This window comes from Bemisia tabaci, chromosome 10, assembly GCF_918797505.1.
Source record: "Bemisia tabaci chromosome 10, PGI_BMITA_v3".
NCBI lineage: Eukaryota > Metazoa > Arthropoda > Insecta > Hemiptera > Aleyrodidae > Bemisia > Bemisia tabaci.
Window position 1 is genome coordinate 30,951,169 of NC_092802.1, and position 12,805 is coordinate 30,963,973.

The 12,805-nt window shown below is 37.7% G+C and overlaps 1 protein-coding gene across 2 annotated transcripts in view; it reads left to right on the forward strand.

The window, feature by feature from the left end:
• The window catches only part of LOC109030917 (platelet glycoprotein 4), a 99,854-nt gene extending 87,752 nt beyond the window's left edge, over positions 1-12,102 (forward strand). For both annotated transcript variants that reach the window (XM_019042143.2, XM_019042142.2), the window contains exons 6-10: positions 92-340; positions 4,177-4,333; positions 5,087-5,214; positions 6,712-6,843; positions 9,645-12,102. In XM_019042143.2, the coding sequence (XP_018897688.2) occupies positions 92-340; positions 4,177-4,333; positions 5,087-5,214; positions 6,712-6,843; positions 9,645-9,833 (855 nt within the window). In that variant the 3' untranslated portion in view covers positions 9,834-12,102. The remainder of the gene's footprint in view (positions 1-91; positions 341-4,176; positions 4,334-5,086; positions 5,215-6,711; positions 6,844-9,644) is intronic.
• Positions 12,103-12,805: the final 703 nt, after the last annotated feature.

Below are 12,805 nucleotides of genomic sequence, written 5' to 3' on the forward strand. Positions count from 1 at the left end.
TTTTCCCCGTACAGATCATCAGAATTATTTGGAAGGAACCACGTGAAACAGCGTTGGAACGTTTCGCTTACATCGATTCTTTTTTTTTCAGATGGCAGGTTTCCTGAAAGTGAGAATGACCGCTGAAACGGGTCACCGCAACACGCAACGGATCGGAAAGTTGACTCAGATCAACGGGCAACCCAGGTTGCGACTCTGGGAATCCAAGGACTGCAACACCCTCAAGGGCAGTGACGGTATCTACTTCCCACCGAATGACGTCAGAGCCGGCAACCCCATCTACTTCTACTTCGTTCTCTTGTGTCGTTCTATCAAACTCACCAAGCTCAAAGAAGTCGAGGTCAGTTTGCGTTTTGATTGAATTATAACCCTCTTCTAGAAAATGGATCGTGTCACTAGAAATTTTTAAGTCGATGTATTGTCACCGTTCCTTAAATGATTTTTTTTTTGCAAAAATTGCTGAAAAAGGCTCATAAACGGCTCATAAAGGCTCATAAGGGTAAGTGAAACGTATGTACGCTCCTCCCGTCCCTTCCGGCTAGAGCTCGCTTTGTGGCTTTCGCCGCTAGAGCTGAAGCGCAAAATTTTCAACAACTTTGCAGTCTTTGCCGAAAACAAACATTACTTTTTTTAAATTTCAAGGGAATTTGCTTCGTAATATGTAGAAAATGCACTGACATTTTTACAAAAATCCGCACAAACGTTTTCACATAAAAAATTCAATGAACCACTAGACATGGTACGAATTACAGCATTCTGATACATGTTTCCTGACTAAAATTTCACATGGAACACGACGCGCACAACGAAAATTGCCGAAATTAGCTCCTTACGAAGAAATTTAATGATTCTTGATACGTGAATGCAAATCACCCACTCATGAAAACTCAATTCTCTACGTGATTCACATCGCGCGCTGAATGTTACTATTTGACAGTCTCTGCGATATAAAAATCTGGTAACCTCAATCTTGACGCTTTGGCTCATCTATAGCAAATTTCTTGTAGTTTGAACAATACATGGTGGGAAATGAACATTAATCGATTGAGAAGCTTACTGAAACCGCTGTAGTGCGTGATTTGACTCACGTAGAGCTTTGAGTTTCTTGTCAGCGGTCAGTTGAAATTCCTTGTAACCAATGTGAAATAAAAACGTTAATACCTTCGTTAGGAGTTGATTTCAGTCATTTTCGTTGCGCGAATTGTGTTCTACGTGAAATTCTGGTTAAGTCACATGTATCAGAATGCTTAAATTCGCACATTGGCTAGTGGTCCATTACCCACTTAAAGCTGTAGCTGATGTGCCTTGGTGCCTTGCTGCTTAACGGGGCCAAACCGTGAGGTCTCTTGTCGATGGCAATTAGTTAGCACCTGCCTCCACCAATAGGATCTCCCCTTTACCCTCAGTCTTTTTATGTCTATGGCTCTGTCTAACAATTCCAATAATCAGCCCACAGTGCGGTGTTCTACCTATATTGACCATATTATACCGTGTGAGGGACCCTGCACGTAGTAACCTTTCTGCTCAGCGCGGTCCATTTAGTATGGCAGGTTGGAGGATAAAAATGCATATCAGTAGTTGAGATCTTAAAAAAATCAGCAAACAAAAACGGAGAATACCGCAGTTAACAAGATTGACAAGGCGCAAAGCTTTTTCGAGAAACCGCACAAGGTATCTAACACTTCGAACGAAGTGGCAACAGAATCCAGAGCGCAAATTACAGTAACAAATCCCCCAATTAGAAATGCGGAAAATGGAAAAAAACGACGCCAATAACCCGATGAATAAATTCATGACGGTCTTTGTGAGTTTTTATTCATTTATTTGCGGATCATTTTCAAGGCCGACTTATTTTTTATGTTTTCTTTTGTGTGGTTCTCTCTTTCTGTCCGACGGTTAGTCATAGATAGACGGTGCAGGCGTTAGATGGCGCACAGTGGAGTGATTTCATAGGCGGATCCAGACGCTTCGAACAGGAGGGGAGGGGTGGCTCCTTCAGAAAAATTTCAAAATTTTAAAGCATCTCGAGCAGTTTGAGTCAAATTCGTCATGAATAATTATTGAATCTAAGCGTTCTCCCTCCTTCTTTCCCCCGTTATCTTCTTCTTCCTCTGTTCTCTTTTTTCTTCTGCCTTTTTTTTGGGGCGAACGAGGGAGCCTCACGCCCCCCCCCCTCCCGCCCGAATTTGCACCTTTGAGTGATTTAATGTTGCGGGTCCGACACGAACTTTTTGATTAGAACTACAAGTTTGTGTGTGTATTTACTGCCAGTAAAAAAGGGTGTCTTTTGGGGAATATTTGCGTGGAAACCAATCAAACCACTTGATTTTCTAAGATATTCATTGACAAAAATATGAGCTTTTAAATTCTGCTTTTAAAGCATGTCCGATCCCTCCGAATGTCTCGCTCCACTGTGTGAAGAACTCAAATGAGAATACAGATTTCAAAGAGAATAGACACTAGGTAATGGGCAATGGAAAAGTTTCCAAGTGGTTGCCAGAGATTAAACATTCCGGGCTTTAGTTTCTCGATTATATTAGTGTCGAATTCCTGGCAATTCAAGTAGCGGTCAGTGGAAATTGTGTGGACTGAAATTTTAATTCTGTTATTGTCAAACTTATCGATATATTTACTATATACCTACATATGGAAACTAATGGATAATACGTTTTTTTCTAAAGTGAGCGAGAAATTTTAGTTCCCAATCGAATCGGTTTCTATCAGACGTGCATAAGTCCAAAAACTGATGAGCCCTAGCGTCCCACATGATCAACAAAAGCCAGGGCTCATGAGTTTTTGGAATTATTTACGCTCGTCTAACAAAAACTTATTCAATCGCAAAATGCAGTTCAATATGACACTTTATCTCAATTTTGTCCTCTCCGGACGAATGAACCTTCAGTCCAAGATGACGAAATTAAATTTTAAAAAAATCAGATTCTCTAACAAAAATGTGACTATGATACTTAAGACTCCTGAAATTTTGTCGATTTGTTTCATCTAAGTATGAGACTGTGCGCACCGAAAGATTAAAGAATGTACCGATACTATGCAAAACAATAATGAGCAGATACGAGAATGTACGAAAACTCTTGAGATCGGGATCACGCATTGTTCCTCGGAGAATGCAAACTGAAATCCACGAGCCTCTGCAGTTCGATTGTTATTATTTAAATTAGCATTGAGAGGTGCAGAACTAATTTAGCCTGATCAATAAATAAACTAAAAATATCTTCATCTCATTGAGTATGCAAATTAGCAACACTTTGAGCCCACGTGTGTGCTCACGCCTAAAAGCGCAGCTGATGACAAGGCTGTTCTTTTAATATAAAGGTCAGGGTGTGGTTTTTGAAATTTCGCGATAACTTTGGCTACGAATTTCCAACTTAAGAAGCATGCAAAACATCACTTTAAGTTAATTACATATCTAGTCAGGAATGTTTGAATGAAGTTTTCCATATTTTCCACACCAAAAAAAAAAATCTGCTATCGACGTAAAATACACATTTTTTGAAATTGTGAAAGTACGAGACTTCAAGATGGACGAAACAAAAAGGTGAAGAGAGATCATTCAATCTGAAATTTTACGGGCTTCATTAATTGATACATTTTAATGATGCGTCCATTAGTTCGTATGTGTCCTTTCATGAGAACTACTTTTAAACTGAATTGTTATGATAGGTGGTAACACTGCCGGCAAACCTTGACAGCATTTTCTGCAGATTCTTTATTTCCTGTCTACAAACTTTGATTTGCTACAAAAGTGTCAATTGTTTCAAGACGTTTGTGTGTTTTTTGCGTCAAATTTTGATGCAGGATTAATCCCTTCGTGCCAAGGGCAGTGACTTCATCTCTTTTCACCTTCAAGCATACTTTGCTTGACCCTATCGATCATTGAAAATTAATTTGATTTAAATTAACGACTGTATAACGTTTAACGTTTACCTGGAAAATCTCATGAGACATTACCTTCACATTAAGATGTATACCTTTTATCAGAAAAGGAAGAGGAATCTTGGTACTACAAACATTTTTGGTGCCAAAATTCTTCTTCATTTTTCAATCATTTTAACGTACGGTATTACTCTACTATAAATGTTTGTATCTTTTATCATTGTCGTGAAATGAGATTAGAAATAGTTTTGAAATGCATGTTGTTGTTTATTTCTGCTTCAGCTTCAAGAAGGTTTAATGGTACCGAGATACGTCATGGAAGAGAAGACCCTTGCAGCCCCAGCAAGGAATCCTGAAAACGCCTGCTACTGTCGCAAGAAGGGATATTGTTACAACACCACAGAAGGCTTGGCCCCATTTGATCTCAAACCGTGTTTAGGTAAGAAATTTTGCCCGATATTAGAAAACTGAATGAACAGTTTTAGGTTATAGGAAAGGTCGCTTCGTCCACTTTTTTCGTCTGATATTAAATTTGCCCATAGCTGATATGGCCAGTTGAATCCGTCCAAAGGTTTTCGTCCGAAAAATTATCCTAATTTTTTGGCCCAAAAATTGAATCTGGTTCAAAGGACAAGTTGTAACCAAAGATGATTGATGCAATTGGATTACATTTTGCAATAAGGAACCACTATCCACCACTATAACCACTATATGACTCTTCCATAAAAGCACCTTCCTACATAGGGAAATCAGTGGCATTTACGTTGTTTCTAAAATGAGCCAGACATAGTGGTTCCTTATTGCAAAATGTGGTCCAATTTTTTGTTTACGAAAATTAAGGATAAACTTTCAGAAACTCTAATGTTCAATGGAAATCCATGTGATTTCTAGGGTGACAGTTCACTAATTTCAAATCGTTCACGACATTTCGAAGACGGAAATTCACGCATTTCAAAATTTTACATGAAGTTCACTTCCGGTTGTGACGTGTAGCATGTAGTACGCTAGGACCAAGCGCTACCAGCAATTAAAAATTAGGAGACTTGGGAGCTAATAGTATGGATTTCTGTGCTTACAAAATCAAGCGCCGAGGCTGTGACGTCACGTACAAATCTTCGCATCCAATTTTAAAGGTGCTTTACATCCAACTCCCGCTCAATGAAACTTTGAATGCATCTAATTCTTTTTTCAGGCATTCCTCTGCTCTTGACGTCGCCAAACATGAACCTGTACCCAAAATCTTTGCTAACTCACTTGGAAGGTTATGAGATGAACGTTACCGACCCCCACGACTTTGATACTTACTTCGATGTTTTACCGGTAAGATACTTTAAAAGAAGCACGTCTAGCAGTGTGGGGCGATTCGTTAAATCGTTATCGAAGAACTTGATCGATAAATCCCTATCTTGACAATGCTATTTATCGATCGAATAGGTCATTCGATATAGATTCAACCAGAGGCGGATCTAGCAATTTGGCAACATCGGATTTCCTCCTTTAAACCTATGTTAAATAATCGATTCTTGTCGGAGCATCTGGTCCCTCTAAGAATCGATACATTCCCATAGGTTTAAATGAGGAAAAACAATGTTGCCAATTTTCTGGATCCGCCCATGGATTCAACAATCGATCCGAAGGTTTCATTCGAATAACATAGTTATATGAGCACATTTATGCTAAAAAGAACTACGTGCGCAGGGATTGCGTACATTATAGTTTTTTTTTTTTTTTTTTTTTTTTTTTACATAATAAACATAAAAATTTGCAGTTTTAGGAGAAAATTTCATGTTTGACTGCTGACCTTGACTCGATTCATTGCTCAACGCTCCCATTTGAAATTTTCATGGAGCACTTTTCACAGAGAGAAAAAAAAAGTTTTTTCCCATTTAAATGATGAGGGATGGCAGGGAGTCTGCAACTTTGCAAACCAAGATATACGCATTTATGTAGGTTCAAAGCGATCGTTATGTCTCAGTTTCGCATTGACAGTAGTGAATGACTAATCATTTCTGGGTTTTCCCCTTTTATTTTAATTTTCCTCTCGAAGACATCTGGTTTTGATCTGTGCTCTAATTGAGTTGTAATTCATTGACGTCCCAATTTTTTGTAAGTTTTGTTTTGCAGCGCTTCAAATAACGATAAATTTTGATTCGCAATAATGCAAAATTCATTTTAATGATGAAACTAGCTGCGTGATATCTTTTACGGTGTTTCCTCGTAAATTTAATCATTTCCATGAAATATTTTTGCAACATCACTGTGTGATTTTTTTAACAAAACAAAAAATATGAATAAAGTGGGCTCTTCAATCAAGAAGCATAATTTCTTCCCTACTTTGGGTCTTAAATTTCACCCAGGTGAAATATACATGATGGGAACATTCTGTGGCGCGGCGTGAATGACTGATTATCAATACCTCCTCATTTGGCGCTGTGGTAAACAATAGATTATTGAAGTTTTTGTTAAGACACCCTCTTTATCGGTCATTTTCCATAGTTTTAAATGGTTGATAAATCATTATTTTGCAAAGCACGCCACGCCACTGATAGCATAATTATTTTGATAAAACAGTTTCTTTTCCTATTCACGCGTTTAAGTCTCTTTCAGAATTGGAAATATTGGCTTGCAATTCGTACTGAAGAGCAACACTTTCTAACTCATATATCAAATCACATACATTCAGTAAGAAACCAATAGTCCATACGTCGTTTTTAAAATGAATCAGGAATACTGAATTCTGATTGAGAAATCAGATTGAAAGTAAGTTTCTGAAATTCTCAAAATGATTTATTTTTTCATCATCAATTTTCCTTTCAGAATCTGGGCATCACGGTGCGGTACATGCAAAATGGTCAGATTAATCTCCGAGTGGGAAAAGTTAGACAGTTTGCCAATGTCCTGCCAAACTGGGGAAATGACAGGATGTTACCTATGTACTATTTCCAAAGAGTAAGTAGCCACCATGTCTTCATTCAAGTATTTATTCGAAGTTGTTGAATGATTCCGCGCGTGTAATTCTTCAGGTCAAATTGTACAATTTGTTTGACAATGTATTACAGTTAAAAGAGGTGGATTCTTCGTTCAGTATTTGACACTCCAGTTTGAGCAAGTATGTAAGTGTTAATTAACTTGATACAGTCAAGAACTTGAAATGTCGCAAAGCTAATTTTCTAGTTGCAGAAAAAAGCATTTGGCATAAATGAGCGTTTATCATGCCACGCGAAGTGAACGCTTTTTCCGGTGATTTTTTCGAATCTGTGTGGTAACATTGTAACGTGCTACAATGTTAGCATCCCTTTTTTGCTTTTTGCTTTATATGGATTTCCACCATTTTTTTCGGGGGGAAAATATTTTATATTTTTATTATTGAGAAACTGTTCAACTTAGTAACGTTTTTAAGTTACATTCCAGTTCTCGTTTTAAGAATTTTTGCTCGAGGCTTTTTGAGTACGAAGTAACCTTTTGCTATTTAACATGAGCCTATACATTACTCCACGATAGAATGCTATGTCCAAATACTCGTAGCTAGTATTATTAGCTCTAGGTTATAGTTGTGTGCCTCTCAGTTATTCATTCCGTTCTGCACTGCCAACATATAGAGATATTACCATACCTTAAACACTAATACAATTATTTCCTAGTATTAATAATTAAACATGTTCGTGCAGTGAACGCTATCCACCATCCAAACGTTGGGTCCAACCTCTTGTTTTATTTTATTTTGATCAACAAATGCCAAAAGAAAGACGATGCAACAAATTGGGTTGACACGCTAAAAACGAAAGCTAAAAATGCAATTCTACAACTTTTCGTCGTCACATTATTTTTAGTCCTATTTTCCTTTTTTTGTTTTTACCGAAAAAAAAACCACGGTCCCTGATTCTAAATCGTAGCTATCAGGATAGTTATTTTGGTTTTTAATGGGGAAAATTAGAGGGGAGTCATAAATAATAACGCGTCGTCTAAATTTCGCAGCAATTTTAGCGTTCGTCCCGCCAGCGCAGCGAGGGTCGGCACGGCGGTGAAGACATCTTCGCAGTTTGACGCGCCTTCAATCCGGCGGAGCTGCAACATGCTTACACCCGTGGTCAAATAGTTGTATGTCACGCCTGCCGTAAACGAACTCAAATATAGATGGCTTATTTACCTGGATTGCAACGTTGCAAACCACAGTTAATGCTTCAATTTCAATCAATATTTTTAAAAAGATAAGCACAGATTTGCTGAAAAATGTACAAGAATTTTTCGAACGATTTTAATTGAAATCACGGGAAAGTGACTCGGTGGACATGATAATACTCAACGATTCCTAGCATTTAAATGGTCCTCATCTGCGGGCTGATTGTTGAAATTGATAGGCAAAGCGATAGACAAAGAAGACGTAGGGAGTGTGGAGCAATCCTGTTGGTTGAAATGGGTTGTACTTATAGACTAAGGGAGAAAATGATGGACTAACTATAGGGTCTCTCATGAGTTGCCATTTGTTAGTCTATTACTTACCTCCTTCTCTTTTTAACTATAGCTTTTGGCGCCACTTTTAAGTATTTTCCAGGTCCCTAACTCCGGGACGCCTGTGTGATGCCGGGTCACTTTTTGGACACATGATCGATTGTTTTTTATAGACGGATACCTGGCTATCCGATGTAAACGAAGATGATAGGAATTACCACGTACTCCACACCGCCATTTTGAACCGAACATGTGTCGGTCGGAAACAGAGCTGTATTTACTTACTTGCCGCCCATGGGTCGCCTGCATTTTGCCGCCCCCTTCTCATTCGTTTTGAAACATCAATAAAAACCACCAAGTGAACGTGCCGGAGGGGGAGAGGCGTATAAGACGCGTTTACTCGTGCTGGTCACATTTTTTGCGAAAGCCCTGTCAACACTACTAGAAAAAGTTTACGGAACTTGGCAAGAAATTTAAGTTCCGTAAACCTATCTCTATATAGACAAGGCCCTCCATTTATAAGAAATGCACCGAAAAATTATGAAAGAACAAACATAAATGTGGTTTTATATTTTTAACTTCCGCCGCCTTGCCGCGCCACGCTGACCGCAGTGTGTTTGGCGCAATGCGTGAAGTATTCCTACAGTCTTACATGCGCTATGCGTTTTGGGCCGACCGCTGCTGCACGCACTGTGTTTGACGCAATGCGTGAAGTATTCATGCAGTCTTGTAGGCGCTATGCGTTTCACGCTGCCCGCTGCTGACCGCAGCGACCGCACTATCTTTGGCGCAATGCGTGAAGTATTCATGCAGTCTTGTAGGCGCTAATATGTGTTACATGCCGACCGCCGCGCCGAGGGTTTCTCCTTTTCATCTCACGTTCTCGTCATCATTGCTCTCTGCGCCGCGCCGTTCCATGCCGAATTCCGTGTTCGGTTTCTCTCTTAGTCTTAACTCGACTAATTAAAGGTGCTGTCTATTGTATCACAGGACGACAAAATTAGAGATATACTTTCAGGAAATGAGAGATTGTATCACCTTTTCTCGTTCGTAATTTTTTTTCTGAATTCGATTTTTCTTTATAGCTACATTTAAAAAAATTGCAAAATTTGCCGCCATGTTGCCGCGGCCCATGTGGCCACCCCCTTGATCCGGCCCTGGTCGGAGAAATGACGAAAGCTCGGCGTACACCGGGCTCGGAGCTCGTCGAGCAAAACATGGCGCCAGTTCTCTCATTTACATTACGACTCCATGTACTCTATGATTTTACCCGATTTTAATTTCTATTTTGGTAATTTCAGACCGGAGATAACCTACCGAAGGTGAACTTCAAGACGATGTACGACGCTCAAGTAGTATTTGCCGATATCGAGTTTTTGCTCAAGTGGCTGTTCCTAACTACCGCGTTCCTCAGTGGACTTGTGTGCGCCTACCTCATCTCAAGGACGAGGATTGCCAAGAAAGCCGAGGCTAAGTTTGCGCTGAAATGATCAACCAAAACCCCCGCAGCTCAACCGTATTTATTAGTTTTTTATACTGAAATGGATCTAATTATATCTTCAAGTCGATATCCACAAACCACCGCTTTTAACGGAACGCCACGTTTTTGGAAAGTTTAAACTATGAATGGTGTAACAGAAAAAAATGAAGTTTGATAATTCAAAATTTTGCATGGGAGATGAAAGGTACAACGGAAATTTTAACTCCTCGATGTACTATTGACACGCTCTTTACAATAGATACTTTAATTTACGACGGTATGTCGTACTATTGGTACATTTTTTGTGATATTTTTCAAACGGAATTATCGTGGGGTCAAACATTTTGCTTAAGTAAGGTATTTTCAAGATATTAAATATGATCGATTCAAGCATGATTAAATTTGTTCTCCTTACTGTGTAAATCTATTCAAATATTTAATGGAAAAGCCCCTGCATTCAATTTCAAAGTTGGGAGCGTCACTAATTGTGAAGATTTTTCCCACAAAATTAAATTTTTGAAATTTCCGTTGTTTCCAAAATTTCCTCCACAAAATTAAAAAATCTCCAGCATGGTTTTTTACAATCTGGTCTGCTGATCAATGTATTGAACTAGTCATTCAGTGAAAAGGGGTCAGTTCAAAGAAGTTGGACTGAAAATTGCTCTTTTTTTCAAACAAATTGAGTCACTTCAAAATGGATACTATATCGACACTCTTTGATATTCCTGTCAATTTTACAAGTTCTGAAGTCCATCTACTGTCATACGTAGATAAATAAGTGCCGCTAGGATTATTTCCTTCGGTAGAGCGTTTGTTCCTGAGTTTTACAAGTAACCTTAAAAGTATGAACTTTGTCTGAGTGAGAAAAATTATACGATCGTCCCAAACAATCAATATTATTATCTCCAGTTTTGGTTGACAATGAACGATCAAAGTAAGGAACCGACCCCTAGATCTGAAACGACATCATACAATCAGAAATTCTCTGTGAGCAAGGATCTAGAAGAGAGACATAACATTTTAATATATCTGGCATTTAATGCTAACAACTCATCATTGATTTGGTCCCAGAATTAAATCAATCGAACGAGGTATATCTAAAATACCGGGAGTTTTTTTTTCATCGCATGGAAGTCAGAGTTTACCGTTTATTTACTTTCGATTCAACATACTCGTATAACATTAATACATTCTTCATTTCCATTGAACATCTCTCTCTCTCTTTCTTTACACTGGTTGTTTTTACTCTGCATTTTTAAATATAAACCTCGCAATCTGATTTTTCACTATCATATTTCTCAACCGCTTTTTACGAGCTGATTTGATTTCAGCCAGATTCCTTTGGCCTTTGGTCTGGTCTCTCTAGAAGATCCTTTCAGACGGCAGTAAATATCTAACTCTGATATTCATAAATGAGAATTCTGTCGTCATGGACTGACAATGTGAAAATAAAGAAAACCAGTGAAAACCCTTTGGTTTTTTGTAAATAAGTGTACAGTGTAGCTTCAAGTTTGTTGTTTTAGTCCTTAGGTAGGAGATAAGTTCGTCAATCCACATTTCCTGTGGTGTTTTTACCAACTTTTTGTGATCTAAGTTAATTTCTATTAATTTTAATGGTGCATCCTTTTGAGTCATAGTCTTTTGAATACTCTTGCCACATTTCTCATTTTTTTCTCTTTTTTTCGGCCAAGCCATCTTCATTTAATGTTTAGCGTACTTATTTATTAATTGATTTACTAAGAACATAAGTTGTATTTGATATACCTGCCATACATTATTATGCGCAATACTAAGCGATTGGTTCCAATTGCCTCTGAGTATAATTTTATATATTTATAAACAAATTCTTCAAAATATGAATTTAAATCAAGTTTAGTCGTTTCTTGGTTTCTAAGATTTTGATCTACACGAAAGAAGTACGTGTTAAGGTCAAGCACACGCTGAAATTTTGTACTAACTCATTTACTTGCATTAGTCATTCATAAATTGCAGTTTTCTGTCCAAATTTTTAGCTCAAATCTATGCTTTGGCAAGAAATATACATTTACAAGCCGATTTTAGGTATGCTGATAAAATTTGGGCATGAGTTCAATGTAATATATGTACCTTTTTATTCGGATTTTTCGTATGATTTACAATTTTAGTAATTAATGATGCTAATAATTTCAGACCAAACCCTTCTGAATTCATCAAAATGGTAGGATGATAAAATAAAATTGTTATTTATTGATTTCTGTATGGTCTGGACAAAAATTAATAAAATATCTTGTACATGCTCATCAAGTGTGAATTCATACTCATCTTTCCCTTTTCTTTGTGTTTGTGATGCATTCATTTTTTTCGACCGACACGTTAGTAATATCGTTGCATAAAATTGTTGAAGAAAATTTTCAGGCGGGCAAAGAAAAAACTTACCTAGAGATACTGATTTCACCATCAGTTTATGATCAGGCGACAGAAGACAATATTTCATAAACTGACCTTCAAAATGAATAAAATGTCTATTTACTACCGCATACTTGTTCACGTTCAATCCTTTTCTGATTTTCCTACCTAGACGGCGTTTTCCCACAAGAAAAAACTATTCTTTGATTATTTTGGAAACAAGATATAGGTGACTATTTTTTCTATGTACGCAGACTTGTGCTTTTTGGATAAATCAGGACTGGTGGTTCCTTATGACTAATATACCTTTCGAAAAGGTATGCATTTTATCACTGTGCAACGTGATTTTGCTCATAAATTTCACGAGAATATCAAAGGACAGGAAGTCTGGAAATCAACGCTTATAATGGAGATATATATATAAGTGTGCGTTTGCAAAAATTATTGCAGAAATATCCATGTATTCTGTTTAAAAAATACTTTTTGATATTTTATTCAAAGCTTTACTTTCTGATGTTTCGTTCGGTTCTGTTTCCGTTCTCCCCATTTTGTGAATAATTTTAGAATCAGATTTTAAAGATGGAACATGTGACATTC